General features: G+C 39.0%; 1 protein-coding gene across 3 annotated transcripts; it reads left to right on the top strand.

Moving 5' to 3' along the window:
• The first annotated feature begins 1,638 nt into the window (after window positions 1-1,638).
• LOC105438527 lies at window positions 1,639-17,987 on the top strand. 3 transcript variants are annotated; one of them, XM_030978468.1, is made up of 12 exons: window positions 3,786-3,956; window positions 4,182-4,387; window positions 5,101-5,324; window positions 6,200-6,296; window positions 9,052-9,144; window positions 9,281-9,340; window positions 10,122-10,199; window positions 11,163-11,283; window positions 12,327-12,465; window positions 14,501-14,625; window positions 15,282-15,519; window positions 16,188-17,987. In XM_030978468.1, exons 2-12 carry the CDS (start codon window positions 4,204-4,206, stop codon window positions 17,241-17,243), a joined length of 2,415 nt encoding a protein of 804 aa, XP_030834328.1. In that variant the 5' UTR covers window positions 3,786-3,956; window positions 4,182-4,203; the 3' UTR covers window positions 17,244-17,987. The 3 variants fall into 3 exon arrangements, with proteins under 3 accessions (XP_030834327.1, XP_030834328.1, XP_030834326.1); XM_030978467.1 differs by lacking the exons at window positions 3,786-3,956; window positions 9,281-9,340 and adding an exon at window positions 1,639-1,660 and having other exon boundaries at window positions 9,052-9,204; XM_030978466.1 differs by lacking the exon at window positions 9,281-9,340 and having other exon boundaries at window positions 3,788-3,956; window positions 9,052-9,204.
• The last annotated feature ends 1,337 nt before the right edge of the window (window positions 17,988-19,324 follow it).

Genomic DNA, 19,324 nt, shown 5'->3' with positions numbered 1-19,324 from the left:
GTACATTTGAACACAGAAAAGAGCAGAATAGGTTTAAAACATTGAAGAAAAATACACTAAAATACAATAAAAGTTTGAGACATTACAGCTTAGTTTCATTTGAAATAAAACAAAAACCTTGATAGGCAAACAGTGGGAGAGGCGAATAGTAATGGAGGAATAGAAGGGTGAAGAGAGAGAGATGGGTGAAGAGAGAAACAGATGACAAGAACAATTGAAAGTGTAGAGAGATGTGGAAGAACAGAGAAATAATCAAAAGGCATGGAGCAACAGAGGGGGAAAGACACCATAACATATCCTAAGAAATACATGAATTGCAATAAATATTAAACAACTAAAGATCAATTGAAAAATGATATTTTGAAGACGGCACTGTTATGATGCTATTACCAAGAAGATTATTTAACCCCCACTGCACTACGTTTTGCTACTTGCGCCCTCTATATAACAAACGGTGCCTGTTGGCCGTCCCCATGATCCTCTGTTTCTTATGTTAATTGAGAGCTGATTTGATGAGATAACCACCTGTCAGTGACGTTGCAGGGAGGTATAGATCCCCTGGCCAAATTAGTGCAGACGGGCATGAACAAATATGAATAATCCAAGGAGTCTTGAGAAGACTTATTTATTCTGTTCTTGCTGATATATTATACCTCAAAGTTATATAATTAGATACTGGGTTAACAGACATTCCTAAATGACGGCATAAGATTCCATGCAAGTATATCAGGGGGAAAATAGTACTAAACAAAGTAGGTAAAATGTGACCTATCACAGAATGAAGACTGATCATCATTTAGTTCATTAACTTAGACCAAAAAGGTGCACTAACAATTTACATTTTGGTCAATAACCTCGACTATCTGTCACGATTATACATTTTCTGACCCTACACAATATCATATCCAGGAGATAATTATTATATTGATTTATTTATGTGAATATATTATATAAGCTACAAAACATATTACATAGATTTGATGGGAATCAGTGTAAAATAAAGGAATCTTAATAGTAACTCTTCAAGAAGACCGACTTGTTCTGATCAGGTTCAGAGAACATTCCAACCTCGATGTATGTACAAGTCCTCAGAGTCTACAAGGCGGCTACATGCAAGGATGGAGTTTTTTTTTTCTTTTTTTCGTTTAAATAACTTTATTTATTTTAGTCTTTTGACGCTTAGTGAAGCCAGATGTAGTTTCAGCAGAACATATCACCAAATAGAACGAAATACACGGTCTATTATCGCCGTTTTTTGTTTTCTTTCTTCGTTTTTTTCCCTCGCTGAGACTTATGCTCCATGAATCACTGATGACAAATGACCACCTCTTCCTGCATCCAAAACGATTAACGCGCGGTATCGCCACGTAGCCTCAATCGCAGCCACAAATGCAACGTACGATTATGAGTTAGCTTTGAATCTTTTCCGTTTTAACATATCAGTCCCACTATTGTGGTTTGAATTTAAATAACATTTGAATTTAATTTTCAGAGGAGATAAATAATCTCTCGTACTTAAAACAAATAAATTTAGATCTAATTTATTTAGCTGGCTCATCGATCAATTGTACCCTGCTCTAATAAAGACTAATGCAAAAAAAAAGATCACACTGCACTGAACTGAAACTGGTAGCAAAAGTAGCAGCTAGCAGGTAGACAGGTAAAATTGGATTCGTAAACATTTATTTCTAGGCCGTAGGCTGCAGTGATTTGTAATATTAATTACCCATCTTCTAAAACTGTCAGAATTAACTACACAATCCCCTCTTGCCTGTGCTTGTTTATGCTGTAGCTGTGAGTGTGACTGTAATTTGTGTTGACTGAATCGGTGGAAAATCTCCCCGAGCGCAGCTAGCTTAGGCGGCCGCGCCGCGCCGCGCCGCGAACCGGGGCGGGGCCGGGGGGAGGATAGAAGCTAGACGAAGTCGACTAGTTTTGATATCCTTCTTCTTCTTCTTCTTCTTCTTTGGTGTAGTGTGTACCACAAGGATAAGGTACATACCCAAGTCGACAGCCTGGACCGTTTCCGTCCAATCAGCCGAGAAAATAACACACGTTTAGCCTTAGGCTCGAAAATAGTTGTTTTTGCGTTGCCAATTTGATAATTCGTAATAAAGTGTAAAAAGGCGCATTCCCAGAGAGTTTGCAAAATTCAGCGAACACTGAGTGCTTGCAGCAGTATAGACCTACCCATAAGAATTCTTGTAGGTCTAGAGCCTTTTTAATAGCACTGCATGTACACCAACATAGCAACAGCGGTCTGTAGTATACTGGAAGAAGAAGAAGAAGATTACAATACTGTATTTGCCGGCGATAAGGCCGCAGCACCGCATAGGCCGCACCCCAACTTCGACATTTCAAAGAGGGGAAAAAAAACAAATAAAGGAAAAAAAAAAAAAAAAAAAAACGGACAAAACAAAATAATCGTAATTTTCTTGTAAAACACTATTTTTTTTTTACAAACTGATACCAAATTCATCAATATTCTTATAAGTTACCGGAAGTTTAGCTAAAAAAGTGATCGCAGGCAGATTTGGTGTCCGATATACCCCTACCACAATGTACGGTGTAATGTGAAATGGCATGAAATGGAAAACAAAATGGCGACTACGGATGGATGCTTCGCGGCAGCTCCGTTAAACGGTCCCTTCCTTTACTTTTGCAATGCATTGGCACAAACTTAGATCAAGATATGTATAGCAGCAAATGTTGTTTTAGGAAGTTATTTTCGTATTCATGTCAACAATGCGAGATAAAAATTGTCGGTAAGATAGAGGTCTAGACTAAGGTAAGGCTGTGCACAACAGTGTAATGAGGTACCCGAGTACACTCCCATGCTTACAGGCGAATACTCGAGTATTCGGACGCCATGTTTTTTTTAAAATTTTTTTGATTTTTTTAAAAAAAAATTGAGAATTTGTTTTTTTGTTTTTTTGTTTTTTTTGCCACCACCATACATACCACTGGAGCAGTATCTCAGTTCTGTCGCCGAAAACGCATGCAATTTTACTTTGAGTTGCAGTTGAAGGCGCCGATTTAATAATAATAATAACAGTGAACAATGCTGTTTTAAAAACCAAAGATGGCAGAATAATCCATTTTCCTCCAAGTCCAAGCAGAAATCCAGACATTTGGTCCCAGTTTCTGAGTGGTGAGTTTGACAGTGCTCGAGTTGGGAAACATTTTTACCGACGGCACCATGCCAGCGGCCGCCGCTCACCCAGGCATGGGTAAGCGTCGGCCTGGACATTTTAATTTTTTTTTTTTTTTTTTTGCGGCCGAATATTCGGGTACGAGAAATCGTACCCGAGTAGTTGTCAACCGTGCGGGTACTCGAGCATTCGACTACCCTTCACAGCCTTAGTCTAGACCTATGTGGAAACGTCCTGTACCATAGTGGTATAGTTATTGTACCGTTAGTAGTCCCGTATGTGCAAATTTGTGCTGGTTTTGAACTGAGTTTTTTTTTTTTTTTTTTTTACTCTTTCGCCGCAAAGGCCGCACCCCGACTTTTTGATATTTTCTCTTCCAAGAATACTGCCGCCTCTACGCCGGCAAATACGGTAGGTGTTTATAGGTTTAGCATGGACCCTACATACCACAATGGGTTTAGTTTGTATTACTGTAAAAGCTGTTATTTTTGTGTGATTAATTTTTCACGCTGATCGAGCGAACCCAAAACATATTTGCTGGTTCTTAAATTCGCGTTGCACGCAATTCAGCCCGTTCAAAACACGCGCAAGAAGTCGTGCTTATGTCATCGCGAGTTCTAAACTTTGCGCTTGCTGATCTTAACGTATAGGTTTGCATGGTCTCATGAGTTAATGTTCTATAAACAGACCTACTTGATATAATAATTGATGAGAGTATTTGTGCTTCATTCATTCAGCCCACTTGGCTACCCGGCCATGACTTCTGCCGAGTCCGAGTCCGGGAATCAAGCTGCAGGATATAGGGTTAGTGTTATGGTTAGGGTTAGAGTTAGGGTAAAATGGAGAAAAGTGACCGTTTTTGCAGCTGGGCCGAGTTGTCTTTGAGCAGAGTTAGCCCGGATTCCTCTGTGCCACATTATGGGAGGGGTGGGGGCTCATAATTTCCTTTAGATCAAGCCTCATAGATCTTTTAGATTAAAATGCACGTTTCTTTAGCTTTTTTTAATCAAATCCATTTTGTTCTGTCAGGTGTTACTGAGTTCTTGACAGAATGGCTCCTATACCCAGAAACCAGAGGCGTCAATTACAGCTGCAATGCGAGTGGAATAGTTGCAGTTCAGTTTTCATGTCGACACAGTCCTTCACAGAACATCTCATGAGTCATGCTGAAGAATTCATTGCTGGCTCTCTCTCTATTGAGAAGTGTTTGGCTGATGTAGATGAAAACGATACAGGTAAGCATCATCAGTCATTAATACTGTTTGTTTTGAAGGGTGCATTCATTCAATACACCTTGATTTGAAGTTAGGGTTTATAACAGGTAATTTGATTTGATTTGATTTATTTACCAACAGCAATACATACATTTCATACAATGATTTAAGAGAAACTATTGGTTGGTAAAAGGGGCCAGATAATAGCACATGTGCTAGTCAAGCCTAACCCCTTAAACGGCTAAACAAAGTATTTTGGTACAATCAGTTACCATAACAAAACTAAAAATATTGAATTTACTATTACAATCGATACTTTAAAAAAGCAAGAATACTCAACCATGTCTTACAATATACAAACTAATAATGAGTGAAAAGTGAAAAGGCAAGACCTATACACAATGGAGATGAGGCTGTAGAGAAAGAATTCTTTATTGCTTTTGTTCATTTCAATTTTGTGAGGGTTAATAGCGACCCTCTTTTCGTATTATGAATAGTTACCCACTTCTCGTATTATGAATAGCGACCCTCTTCTTTGATTATGAATAGCGGTCCTTATGAACAGTGCTCTTTTTGAATAGCGTTCCTCATGAATAGCAGTCTTCATGAATAGCAGTGGTCTTATGAATAGTGAGCGAACCCTGATAGGATCAATGCCCATTTGGCTCTTTGCAGATAAAACAGAGGTGTCAGATCTTGATTCTTCTCATGCCTGGTATTTCTCTCATTTTCAGATGATTACCAATGCCAATGGATAGACTGTGGCTATGTCACTAACGAGGGCTCAGCAGCGCTTCTGAGACACATGTTATTCCACGGGTACCATACACGGATCAAGTGGGCTGGGACTGTAGAGAGAGAACGGTGTAAGATTGAAACCTGTCAGCTGGAGCCCCATAGTAGAAACATCATCCCTGAAGTGCCAAGCTCATTTGTGTGTAGCTGGGAGGATTGCTCGGTAAGACATCAAACTTCAAATGACCCCAAACATCCACAGATCTTTTACTCATGGAGAAGTCCCACTTTGTGTATTTTAGATTAATCAATGCCAAAGTCATGTACGTGCTTCATGAAAAGCTTTTGTTTGCCCTCTTGTATCATAGAATGTACTGTAGGTGCACACATGAAAGGTAACGATTACATAACATGAGCACATATTCCTGTCCTGGTGGGTTTTCAAATTTTATCAGAAATGACCTTTATCTGCCCATGTGCAGATAGTAATTACGAAAAGGCTTATAGAGAGAATGAGTGAGAGAGAGCATGTGAGAGGGTAGTCCAGCTTCTGACCGTTTTTATATATTTTGTATTCTTCAATCACACTCATCCTACACACATTGCTGTGTCTCAACTCATTGCATGATCCCCCAAATCAACTGTCGAAAAGAATGAGAGGAATGGCAAGGTGTACTGTCAACATATTATCAGCTGATTGGGTGCGCGACACAGAAATGGTCCTCAGGCTGGAGTGAGAGAGGGGAAGGCGGGGGGGGGGGGGGGGGGGGGGGGGGGGGGGGGAGAGATCTCAAAGAGAAACAGAGAGACACAACAGGGAGCAAGGGAGACAGAACGAGAAAACTAAAGTGTTCCAAATTGTTGGGTTTTTACAAATCAAAACCAGCTAGCATAAAGTGCCAAAGTAGAGCTGATAGCTGATAGGACTTTATGAGTATCTTTCCATTTATAAAATTTCTGTTTTATAATCAATGCATACTTCTCAATTCTCATCTTTAAAAATAAAGCATTGTGACGGAATACTACAGCGCAGACGATTCATAGACTACCGGTACTTCTATTGTCATGTTGAGATGTTCTTTGTTGTTTCTTCCCTAGTTTGTGACAAACAATCCAGACTACTTCTATTGTCATGTTGAGATGCACAGTCAGATGGAAGAAGCTGAACGTGGGATTCTATCGTGTAAATGGAGAGGTAATATAGTGTACAGGGTCTTTCATTTGTATTGTGTGCTATGTCCTTTGGCAAGATATTAATCTACATTTGCCACTCGATCTCCACCCAGGTGTAAAATGTGTACTGGTAGGAAGGATTTCCTTGAATGCAGAGCCGGGTAATAGTTGGAGCGCCTTGAGCACCATGCATGGTGGATATGTGCACTATATACATGTAAATATCCAATGTTATATACCTCACTTAAGAAATCCAGCCATCTGATTGGTCGAAATTGCATTCATAAACTTTAACTATTTCTGTAAAATTCCCAGTAACCATGGTTAAAACAGTTCTAAAATCCCAGTAACCATGGTTACCGGAAAAATAGTTCAGTCTCCATGATTACCCTATAGGTTTACATGTTAAAAAATGGTTTGAGCGATCGAGGATACCGTACGTGTGCGAAGAATTGGTCGGTATTTTCATACAAGACAAGACAATTCCAAACAAGACAAAAATGGCTAAAGAAACTGTCCCAAGATTTCAACTTATCAAATAGAAGACTAATTGCTGACAGCAAGAACAACAAAAAGGGTACGTGAAATTATCCATAAACATGTTAGTTTAGTTGCTGAAAATGGAGCACCAGCATAGACGTAGACGAAAATAGATCTAGTTGTCAGGGTGTCTGATCGCGCACCCGATGTTGTGTGCTATATTCTTCCCATAGAGATTACACGCAATGCAGTCTCTATGCAGTCTACGTGCATTGCGCGACCATGCAAAAAAAGTTAATTTTTTTTTTTTAATTCGAGATTCAAACCTTTATCTGATGTGATCCTGAAGGTGATACTCATAAAGTGAGGTGTCATATGAAAGCGCAGGTTCTTCTCTCTATTCCCCACAGGGCTGGTCCAATCCCCAAAATTGTAAAAATATCTTGCTTAGACTAGAATCTAGATCTAGTCTACTCTCAAAGATACACTCATAAAAAACAACCATGCAGATAAACTAGAGAAAGGCCAAGGTGGTGTCATTAGTTGACTCTTTTGTTTTCGGCATATAAAAGTATTAATGACTGCACGCCTCGGGGGAATAGCACAATTTTAACCTTCCCTTGAGCATATAAAAACAACTATTTCTCTCAAAGCAGTCATTAATACTATATTATTATTATTATTATTAAACCCAAATGGGTATGATCACAAGCTTACTGTATACATGTATGTACCACTTATATAGTGCAATTCCTGTCCTAAGACATATCAGTGTGCTCTACATAAATTACATTATTATTACTCTAGCTTTAGCTCCAACAGCCATTGTCAGGGCACAGCGGATTTCAAGGAATAATCCTACTAGGTACCCATTTACCTCACCTGGGTCGAGTGTGGCAAATGTAGATTAATGTCTTCCAAAGGACATTAGTGCTGCTGCGGGACTCGAACCATGGACCTTATGATCCAGGGTCCGGTGACACATCGACTCGACCACGACACCTCTATGCTCAGAGCTAGAAGGATTTTAACACAGGATAACGACCTTTTCGCTCTGAAGATGATCGATATGTCCAAAAAGATGGACTTGTTTCTTGGGTCAGAAAATAAGCTTGTTTGCTGTTCATTTAAGTATCTACCTGTAGGCATAACATGAAACTGACAATCTTTACAGAGCGCACAATGCTGTGACACCCCTGATATTTCACCCCAAGGCCCTGTTGCACAAAACTTACCATTGATGGTAACTTTGTCATCAATGGTAACTACCATGAAAAACAGGGCTCAACAGCCAATCAAAATGAAAGTTTCCATGGTAGTTACCATTGATGGCAGAGTTACCGCCAATGGTCAGTTTTGTGCAACAGGGCCTAGACTTCCAAATGTTCTGCGTGTTCATAAGGTCTGGTGCACACATACCACAAAAAAGTACTCCGGACCCAAATGGGAAAAGTTAGTGCAGAGCCTTAGTGTTCACATGTCTTGAGCCAGTACTGTTTTTTAAGTATAAACAGGCTAGGGCTGGTCGAGGAATAGGCCTCAGGAGGCTCAAGCATCCACATTTTTTAAACAAAAAAACAGGGCTGCAATATATCAAGTTTTCCTTCAACTGTGCACTTTGATTTGTGTCCAAACTTTATACCAGTTATGTGATGCCTGAAAGGTGGACACAAAAAATACTATGTCTAGATGCTGAACAGGCTTTGACAAGTAGCAGAATAGAAGTAGAGTACTATGTCAAATGCCAGTTTGACCCTTCCTCACCCTTCCTCCTTTTTTTGTCACTTTGTGCAAAACATTGTTATGCTTTGTGACCTAACAATTCTTCAGAATGTAATACAGTCAAACCTGCTTTAGTGACCACCTGTCTACAAAGACCACCTGTGTATGAAGACCACATTTTTTGTTTCACTTGAAAATGGTTTCTCATTTAAGAGGCGCAATAGCTCAGTTGGTAGAGCAGTGGTCTCGTAATCCGGTGACCCAGGTTTCAAAACCAAGTCCATGCACTAGTGCCCTTTGGTAAGGCATTAATCCTCATTACCAGGTCCCTCGGGGAGGACCTAAAGCAGTTGGCCGTCTGGTTGCTTACTAACAAGCATTTATGCTTTCTTAGCAGTCAGGTAAAATAACCACCACCACATGTACTAAAGAACCTGTCTACAAGGACCACCTGTCTACAAAGACCACTTTTTGTGTTTTTCTTGGGCAGTCCCTACAGACGGGTTAATCTGTACATTACTGCTTTTCATTTAATTTGGAATCAATTGTTCTTTTGACTCGATTTATTTTCTCAGAATGTCAAGTGAAGACGAAGGATAAATACAAGCTTCGAGACCATCTTCGATGTCACTCCCAAGAGAAGCGGTTTGGTTGCAGTCAGTGTGGTGGTCTCTTCAGCAACAGAACTAAGTTCTTTGATCATATTCATCGACAGGGTATACTAGATGGTAATTCTTGATTCTTCTTTATAATGATGGACAGTGATTGTAATAATAGGTGATTATGAGGGTGATGATGGTTTAGGTCTCTTTAGCAACAGAACAAAGTTCTTTGATCATTTTCATAGACAGGGTATACTAGATGGTAAATATTCATTCTTGGTTCTTCTTCATAATGATGAACAGTGATTGGAATAGTTAGTGATGATGATGATGATGATGAGAGTGTTGATGGTAATGTTTATGTTTATGATAGTGACTATGATGATGATGAGGATGATGTTTATGAAAGTGAGAGTGATGATGGTGATGTTTATGTTTATGATAGTGACTATGATGGGGATGATGAGGATGATGATGATGATGATGATGAGAGTGATGATGGTGATAATGCTGGTGATGGTTTGATGATGGTGATGATGATGAGAATGATCATGATGGGAATGTTTATGTTTATGATAGTGACTATGATGATGATGATGATGATGATGATGATGATGATGATGATGATGATGATGATGATGATGATGATGATGATGATGATGATGATGATGACGACGATGATGATGGTGATGATGGGAGTGATGATGATGAGAGTGATCATGATGGTGATGTTTATGTTTATGATAGTGACTATGATGAGGATGATGATGATGGTGATGATGATGATGATGATGATGATGATGGTGGTGATGATGATGATGATGATGGTGATGGTGATGTTTATGATAGTGAGAGTGATGATGGTGATGTTTATGTTTATGATAGTGACTATGATGGGGATGATGATGAGAGTGATCATGATGGTGGTGTTTATGTTTATGATAGTGACTATGATGGGGATGATGATGATGACTTATTATATCATATCCCTTCATGAGTAAAGGCAATGACTATGGCTGACACTGCACCTGTTTTTATTTCAGAGCCCAACTACCAGTGTTCACATTGTTCCAAGGTCTTTGCTTCTGAGAGATTGCTCAGAGATCATATGAGACATCATGGTAAGACTGACCTCCTCTTATCCTAAGTAGCCATTCTTTATTGTTTGTAATCATAGTGTAATCACAGTGCAATATTAATCAAATTTAACGCTCATCTTGGGCTCTGGTATTGGAATCATATGTCGAGAGAACATGGCTATAATTCATTCTGGATTGTTTATCCTGCAGGTGATTGATTGTTTGAACCAGTAAAAGTAAAAACAAACTCACATAAACATGCCGGAAATCATCTTCAATATTAACAACAACTCTCATTTGCACATACTGGTAGTGTGACCTGTGTTAAGCACATGGTGTTGGGCCTACTTACCTTGATTTCCTTATCTATCTATGCTCGTTACTCAGCCCCTATATATTTTCTACAAAAATTGTTTGGCTCATGTCATTTATTAGTAGTTTTGAACATTCAGTGTAAGTTTTGTTGGATTCTGTGAGAATTTACTTTCTATCATTACCAGAACTTATCTTTAATCAGTATGATGATCAAATGAAACATATCTTCTGTTTGGAACCAGAAGGGCATATAATTGAACACAGAGTTAACACCCTTCTGGTTCTGACCTGATGATATAAACAACTCCATGCCGAATGGTTGCTGATCAAACCAAAGCTCAGATTTCTAAAGCATATAGACACATGTGTTATACTCAGGCCTAAACAAAAAAAGATGTTGTATTGTCCTTTAGGTGCCAAAACATGGGTCTGTTGGTCAAAAAAGAAATTCTTCTAACTTTTGAAATATGCTTTACTCCCTTTTGGGGCTGATATTTCTCAGTTTTTAATGCTTTAATACATTTTTTTTCTAAAAAACAGAAAATTTCAAGATTTTTGGGTTGGTCGCAAAGGGCAATACAACATTTTTTTTTTTTAGGCCTCTTGTGAGACACAAAAATTGGTCACTATCCATCCATTATCATTCTTTGTATTGTACATGTAATATTTGTTTTTCTTTTGTTTTTGTAGTAAATCATTACAAATGTCCTTTCTGTGACATGACGTGTCCGGCGCCATCTGTGTTGAAGAAGCATATCCAATGGAGACATTCCTCAGATCGACCTTTCACCTGTGAACTCTGCGACCATGCGTAAGTCTTTATATACAATTTATATCATCATGTTTGGAGGAGGAGGAAGGGTGATAACTCTGGGTTTAAAGGGATTGTTTAGCAATGCTAATCTGAGATGCTCGGCCCTATGTGTAATATTGAAGCCCTGACAAAATTACTTCAAATTGCTTCAAAATGATCAAGAAGTGCCTCAAAAAAGTGAAAACCTCTGAGTGACCGGTTTTACCATACTGGTTTTCCCCAATAGACTGTAGTTTATGAAAACCGTTTTGCAAACACAAAATTTGATACCGATTTTTAATCATAAATATCTTGATAATCAGACAGGCGATCAGCTTGTAAAAGCCATGGGGTTCCTGACTGGCCTCAAGGTTTATAATTATCATTGCAGCATGAGCTAAATCAAGGATTTTTTTAAAGGATCTAAGACAAAGTTACCGGATCCCTTTAAATCATATGAATTAAAGCCCTTCTGACTCCAAGGGGTGAAGAGGAACAAGAATGAATTAGATTTAGTGTTTTTGCATTATTTCCTATCTCCAGGGATAATGCCGACCATTTTCATTTAAAAAATGTAAAGTGCTTGCTTCATTACTGGGCGAAAAATAAGGATTTCAACTTTTATTTTAAAAGTTTCTTGTTCATTTCTAGGGCAGTTGATTGCCTTTCAGATTTCTTGTATGGTTTAGAAAATGTTGTTTATATCATAGTAGTAGAGCGGTGGAGCGGTGTGTGCAGCGCTTTGTAACCGCAAGGAAAAGGCGCTATTTTGATTGATTGATTAGTAGTGACTCGTTTTTTATATTTTATCAAGGCACAAAAGATCAAATGCTGGAACTCTTTTTATTTTGATATTTTGGAGGAATTTAAACTTCTGGACTTAATTATATAAGTTAGTGCTGAATGATAGATATAATTAGAATATATGTCAAAGTTTTTCATCTGAAATTTATATCTTTCTCTTGGTCTGCTTCTTTGATTCAGTGCTTCTTTTAATGATGGTATAGTTCCTGTGTTATGATGACCTTTGAACTTGAATATTTCCCTTTTGATCTTGACAGAGCCAAGACAAGGACAGATATGAGGCGACACATGGAGAGCCATAATGCTGGGGATGCGTATTCATGTGACATTGAGAGCTGCACCTTCACAGCAAAGACACTGAGCACACTAAGAACACATTTCAGAAGGTGTCATTCAGTAAGTATTCCTGTGACATTGAGATCTGCACCTTCACAGCAAAGACACTCAGTACACTGAGAACTCATTTCAGGAGGTGTCATTCAGTAGGTATTCCTGTGACATTGAGAGCTGTACCTTTACAACAAAGACACTCAGCACACTCTGAACACATTTTAGAAAGTGTCATTCAGTAAGTATTCCTGTGACATTGAGAGCTGTACGTTCACAGCAAAGACACTCAGCACACTCAGAACACATTTCAGAAGGTGTCATTCAGTTAGTATTCCTGTGACATTGAGAGCTGTACCTTCACAGCAAAGACAGTCAGCACACTCTGAACACATTTTAGAAAGTGTCATTCAGTAAGTATTCCTGTGACATTGAGAGCTGTACGTTCACAGCAAAGACACTCAGTACACTGAGAACTCATTTCAGGAGGTGTCATTCAGTAAGTATTCCTGTGACATTGAGAGCTGTACCTTCACAGCAAAGACACTCAGCACTCTCAGAACACATTTCAGAAGGTGTCATTCAGTAAGTATTCCAGTAACATTGAGAGCTGTACGTGCACAGCAAAGACACTCAGCACACTCAGAACACATTTCAGAAGGTGTCATTCAGTTAGTGTTCCTGTGACATTGAGAGCTGTACCTTCACAGCAAAGACACTCAGCACACTCTGAACACATTTTAGAAAGTGTCATTCAGTAAGTATTCCTGTGACATTGAGAGCTGTATGTTCACAGCAAAGACACTCAGTACACTGAGAACTCATTTCAGAAGGTGTCATCCAGTAAGTATTCCTGTGACATTGAGAGCTGTACCTTCACAGCAAAGACACTCAGTACACTGAGAACTCATTTCAGAGGGTGTCATTCAGTAAGTATTCCTGTGACATTGAGAGCTGTACCTTCACAGCAAAGACACTCAGTACACTGAGAACTCATTTCAGGAGGTGTCATTCAGTAGGTATTCCTGTGACATTGAGAGCTGTACCTTTACAACAAAGACACTCAGCACACTCTGAACACATTTTAGAAAGTGTCATTCAGTAAGTATTCCTGTGACATTGAGAGCTGTACGTTCACAGCAAAGACACTCAGCACACTCAGAACACATTTCAGAAGGTGTCATTCAGTTAGTATTCCTGTGACATTGAGAGCTGTACCTTCACAGCAAAGACAGTCAGCACACTCTGAACACATTTTAGAAAGTGTCATTCAGTAAGTATTCCTGTGACATTGAGAGCTGTACGTTCACAGCAAAGACACTCAGTACACTGAGAACTCATTTCAGGAGGTGTCATTCAGTAAGTATTCCTGTGACATTGAGAATTGTACCTTCACAGCAAAGACACTCAGCGCACTCAGAACACATTTCAGAAGTTGTCATTCCTTACTGGTAGAGGTGTCGTGGTCTAGTGGATTAGTCACCCGACTGCAGATCACAAGGTAAGGGCTTCGAGTTCCGCCGCAGCACTAATGTCCTGTGGCAAGACGTTAATCTACATTTGCCACTCTCCACCCAAGTGTTAAATGAGTACTTGGTAGGATGCGAAGTTAATGTTGTTGGATGAGCAAGTGTGCGCTTGTAAAATGGCGACTGGCTGGAATGCTCCACAGGGAGTGAAGACTGTGCATACATTGTGTATGGGTAAGCCTGAATTTGATGACCGGGGTAATAATAAATATGTAAAGCGCTTAGACACATTGTTGTTTCGATGTATTGGGCGCTATATAAAAGCGCAATATTATTATTATTCCTTTGACATTGAGAATTGTACCTTCACAGCAAAGACACTAAACATTTAGATTTTTACCAAAAACGCAACATATTTGAACCTATCCTAAGGATCATGAATAATTCATTTGATATGAAGTTGTCTTCAGCATACTTTGCACAAGATCACCTAGTATGCCTGTCAGCATCAAGCATGTGACAGTACATTGAGGCAGTCCCAATAGGTCTATTACTTGTAGATATTATGATATTTGTTCTTATTACCATTGTATTCTCACCTGTGTCTCTTCAATTTTGTTCTTGGCTTCATACAGGACGTGGATGAGAAGCGTTACATGTGTCATGTCTGCCAGTCAAAGTTCTCAAGAGGTCATGTCTTAACCAATCATCTCAAAGACAAACATCGCTTCAAATGGCCTTCAGGTCACGTCAGATTCAGGTCAGATTCTATTTTTTATACTGTCATATCCCTGCCAATCACTTTTAAGATAAACATTGATTCAAGTCATGTTTGATTTAGGTACTTGATTCTGATTAGTTTTTCGTTTTAAAGGTCAAAGATCACATGATCTTCAACTATTTGAACTTAGACAAAGTCACATTTATTTAGTCCTCCTTGAAACAAAAATTGGTACGTGAATTTACAAGCCAGGTTTATTCCTGTGGAAAATATTTGAGCCCGCTTTGACTATGAAACAATCCCCCAAATTGCTAACCTTGAATCTGAAAGGCTGTTTTAAAACAATTCTCTGAATGGCTATAAAGCTTTAATTGAAAAGGCTGTTTTAAAGACCGTCAATACTACTGGGCCAGAAAGGATTAGACCACACAGCGAGGTCACTGACAGGTGGCTATCTCATTAACTCAGCTCTCAACTAACATAAGAAAAAGAGGATCATGGGGGACCAACATGCACCGATTTGGGAAGTTTTCTATACAGAGGGAGCAAGTAGCTACAAGTAGGACAGTGGGGCTTTAAGATAATTTGTACATGAAATGGCACATGTGAAGTTCAGTATAAGGCAAAGTGATATGTCAGTTTAGTCCTTCCTAGAAGTAACCTGTTGAGTTGTCTTTTTGAATGTTGACATGCAGGTATAAAGAGCATGAAGATGGTTTCTTGAGACTACAGACGGTAAGATACGAGAGCATTGAGCTAACTCAACAGATCCTACAAGATACTACCACCAATGCCCCGCCCAATGCCCCGCCCACTGCCCCGCCCACTGCTCCACCCACTGCCACGCCCATCACCACACCCCTAATGACTATCCAAGAGGAAGAACATGGCAGAGCCCAGTCGTCTAGCAGTCAGAAAGCTGAGAAGGGAAAGGTGAGTTTAAGGTTGTCTGCTCAGAGCCACAAAGGAATTCATTCATTTATTTGTACATATCTTTACCTCCCTTTCAACTATAATAATAATAATACATTTATAGAGTGCAGAAACTATCCAACATTAAGTACATATTCTACTGCGCTACAAGAGCTCCTGATATGCTTAGATTTACAATTAATTGAAAAGATGTGCTTTCAGTTTTTATTTAAATATATTCACAGATGGTGATTTCCTGACTTCAAATGGTAAATTATTCTAGAGTTTTGGGACTGCACAAGTAAAACTATCAAGTGATGATGAGTTGCACATGTATTCTATCAGGACCAAACTTAACTAGGATGCATAGACTATCATTGTACGACATCATGTTATGATGTAAAATATGGTCTGAACACACTATTACACCCAAATCAAAATGTAAAAAGAATTGAAAGTAAAAATGTCCCTACCCCTTAAAGAATTCGAAAGGATAATGCAGAATGCTGTGATGTGAACTAATGAAATAAGATATCAAAATACCACATGGCTACCGGTATATCAAAAGTTAGCCTGGTATGTCCTATCATTAAGTGATGTGGTTAATATTGAAAGTTTAGACTTTAAAAGAGTATTTCTCCCCTGCCATTTACCTCTCTTAACTTCCCCTTTCATTGTCCTCTCTTTAGTCATCTAAGAAACGCAAATCACCAAGGAAACTAAGCGCTAAGCAACGAAAGACCAGTTCTCCTGAGAAGGTAGACTTTGAGCCGAGTCAGGTGCAGTATCTAGAGGGTGATCAGGGACCAATCATCATCGTGGATTGTACGCTGGATCTTAAGAATCCTGAGGGATCTACTAGGAGAGTCTTTGACGTGGAAGATTTGAATGATTCTATCGGTGATAGCGAGGGAAGGATCCAATCAGGTGATCGCGAGGGAAGGATTCAATCAGGTGATCGCGAGGGAAGGATCCAATCAGGTGATCGCGAGGGAAGGATTCAATCAGGTGATCGCGAGGGAAGGATCCAATCAGGTGATCGCGAGGGAAGGATTCAATCAGGTGATCGCGAGGGAAGGATTCAATCAGGTGATCGCGAGGGAAGGATCCAATCAGGTGATCGCGAGGGAAGGATTCAATCAAGTGATCGCGAGGGAAGGATTCAATCAGGTGATCGCGAGGGAAGGATTCAATCAAGTGATCGCGAGGGAAGGATTCAATCAGGTGATCGCGAGGGAAGGATCCAATCGGGTGATAGCGAAGGCAGGATTCTATCAGCTGATAGCGAGGGAAGGATTCAATCAGCTGAGCCAGGTGAGACAAGCTTGTATGACATCATACAGGTAGGTTCACACGGGAAGGAGGTTATTAGGAGCACTCCCGTCACTAAGAACATCCAGTTTATGAGAAAGCCTGGGTCGAAGGTGACATTGGAGAATGGTGGACAACCCCTCTCACAAGTGCAATACCATCATGAAATGAACCAGGGTACTGTGAGAAATGATCACCAGACTGCTTTCTTCCCCATTGAGCAGCTAAGGAGTGTTGATGAGGAGGATGAGAGTAGCAGTGGAGAAAGAACTCCCAAGAAACCTCGTTATGACCTTTCGCCTCAATCTACGGAGATGGAGAAGAGCAGTGAAGAGGAAATGAGAAACCGTTATCCTGGTTTAGAGGATGACAGAATGGCTATGGCGGTGGAAGCAATGACAAACCTCTCGAGGGGGTATGTTCAGGGAATGTGAGAGAAAGGTTTCTCACCAGTATCAAGATGGTACAGGTGCTAGGTTGGCCATTTTGGAACAGTGACTGCCCCTAAATTACTACTTGGTCATATAGACCTCATACATATAATGATAACTACAATTATAAACCCTCCCAAATAGCTTCCCTGTTGTGTGTTTGTGGAGATTGAAATCGTTGTGATAGATTAGACCTCATTGATGAATGTTAATGAGCATCAGGGATCTCATTGTCTTGTTGGGATCACTTTCGAGGAGTTTCTGTTTTTAGGTCAAGCCTTGATAACAATGTCTGAGAGCAAACAGATTTCATCGTTTCAACATGACGTCACTTGCAGAAGGAGAAGAGATGGAGTCCAAAGTTTTTATTGATGGAACCAACAATCTTATCATTACAAATTCCTTGAATTGTTATTTTTACCATCAAAAAACAGATTTAATTACTAGTTTATCATTATCAGTGAGGTTTAAGAGAGCCTATAACTGAATTGTGGAGTTTGATTGGGTAGAGGTGTCGTGGTCGAGTTGATATGTGGATCACAAGGTCAGAGGTTCAAGTCCTGCCGCGGCACGAATGTATACTATTATGATTAAATGTATGAATATCTGAAAGATGGATTGCAATACTAAGCATATCACGCTTTAGGCGATATTAATGTGGCTGTAGTTCAGGTATTACATTCCCCTCTGGGTAATATGTTAAATCAACTATGAATTAATTGAATCAATAAAAGCAGAGTTTAGGAATGTGTCATGACTTTGCCATTCCTTCTTCAGAATGATTTGTTATGTTAAGTTTACTTAACTGTATTATGAAGCAAAATTATAATGTGGACACTATTTATTCAATTCATTTTTATTTTTCTATTGAATACATAATAATTACATAATGTATACATACAAAGATTAAAGGTAAATACCAGTTCTGGTCATGCGATTGCATTGTGAAAGAAACGTTGTGGAATCGATCAGAAAAGGTTGATCATCTAGCATATAAGTATTGGTGTACACTGCAAGGTTCTGGAATCATCAAAATGATGAGGAAATTTGGCCCAGTCTTGGTAAAGTTACAAGCACTGTACACAGAAAGATGTATATGGGACCACGCAATAAATTATTATATCTATCTGGACTGGATAGATATAATAATTTACCAAATATATAAATCAGTTGGCTGTTTCCCGGCAAAATTTGTGTCATCACGTATTAGTCAAAACATATTCTTTCACATGATTAGTAATATGAGCTTCCATTTCATTTTTTTTTTTTTTTTTTTTTTTTTGGGGGGGGGGGGGTTTTAAAAACTGGTCTATACCTTTAAGATTTTCAAATTAATAATTTAATATAATGATGCAAATAACCAGTAAATGTGTAACTTACCCAAAGACTGATGAAGATAATACATGTATAGGTAGGTACTTTCACACTGGACTCTCAAAATGTTAAAGGTTTCATGTGCACACTGGCTCTGGAAAGTTCAATGTGAAAAGTAGCGGTAACTCAAAAAATGTTATGCAACTGGGCCCGTATTCAATTCCATACAGTACAGAATATAAGCTTTTTACTTAGTATTTGTCTTACGGTAGATAAAAAATACTCAGCTAATTTTGGTATTCAGTTCATTCTTTTGGCTAAGTATTTTACCCTAAATTTAAGACAGCTCCCTACCAGACATAAGCCAATTATTTGGAGGCCTTGATTGGCAGGCATATGTTTTTCTTACGCAGTATCATTACCAGCGCACAATTATATTAGCATGCAATTATTGAAACGTATTCATTGCGCATATACCGTGTGATGTCACAATGCTTATCAGTAAGTATTTTACTTAGATTCTGTCTTACGTAATTAAAAGTCTAAAGTGCAATTTGATTACGAGATAAGTAAAGTTCTCAGCTTAGCAATTTATTTAGTAAATTTCTTACTTATTCTAAGTATTGAAATGAATACCAGCTCAGGGCCCTGGAAGATTTGGGGATCAATTCAGTTTTATTTGCTGGTCAATATTTGGACAGTAAATTTATAGTTTCCAGCTTTGTTGGATGTGTGCATTTCTTTAGATCAAAAGATGTATGTTGACGGCG

This window comes from Strongylocentrotus purpuratus, unplaced genomic scaffold (genome assembly GCF_000002235.5).
Source record: "Strongylocentrotus purpuratus isolate Spur 01 unplaced genomic scaffold, Spur_5.0 spur5_scaffold_1, whole genome shotgun sequence".
NCBI classification, from domain to species: domain Eukaryota; kingdom Metazoa; phylum Echinodermata; class Echinoidea; order Camarodonta; family Strongylocentrotidae; genus Strongylocentrotus; species Strongylocentrotus purpuratus.
The sequence above is the reverse complement of the archived record's forward strand: the minus strand, read 5'-3'. Positions and strand labels throughout refer to the sequence as shown.

What these genes read in the sequence shown, in the direction of transcription:
- LOC105438527 (XM_030978467.1), top strand. Translation starts at nt 4,204, where the DNA reads ATGGCTCCTATACCCAGAAACCAGAGGCGTCAATTACAGCTGCAATGC. An exon ending in TGTGAACTCTGCGACCATGC is followed by an intron (nt 11,284 to 12,326) that starts GTAAGTCTTTAT and finishes TGATCTTGACAG; the next exon opens with AGCCAAGACAAGGACAGATA. An exon ending in TCAGGTCACGTCAGATTCAG is followed by an intron (nt 14,626 to 15,281) that starts GTCAGATTCTAT and finishes GTTGACATGCAG; the next exon opens with GTATAAAGAGCATGAAGATG.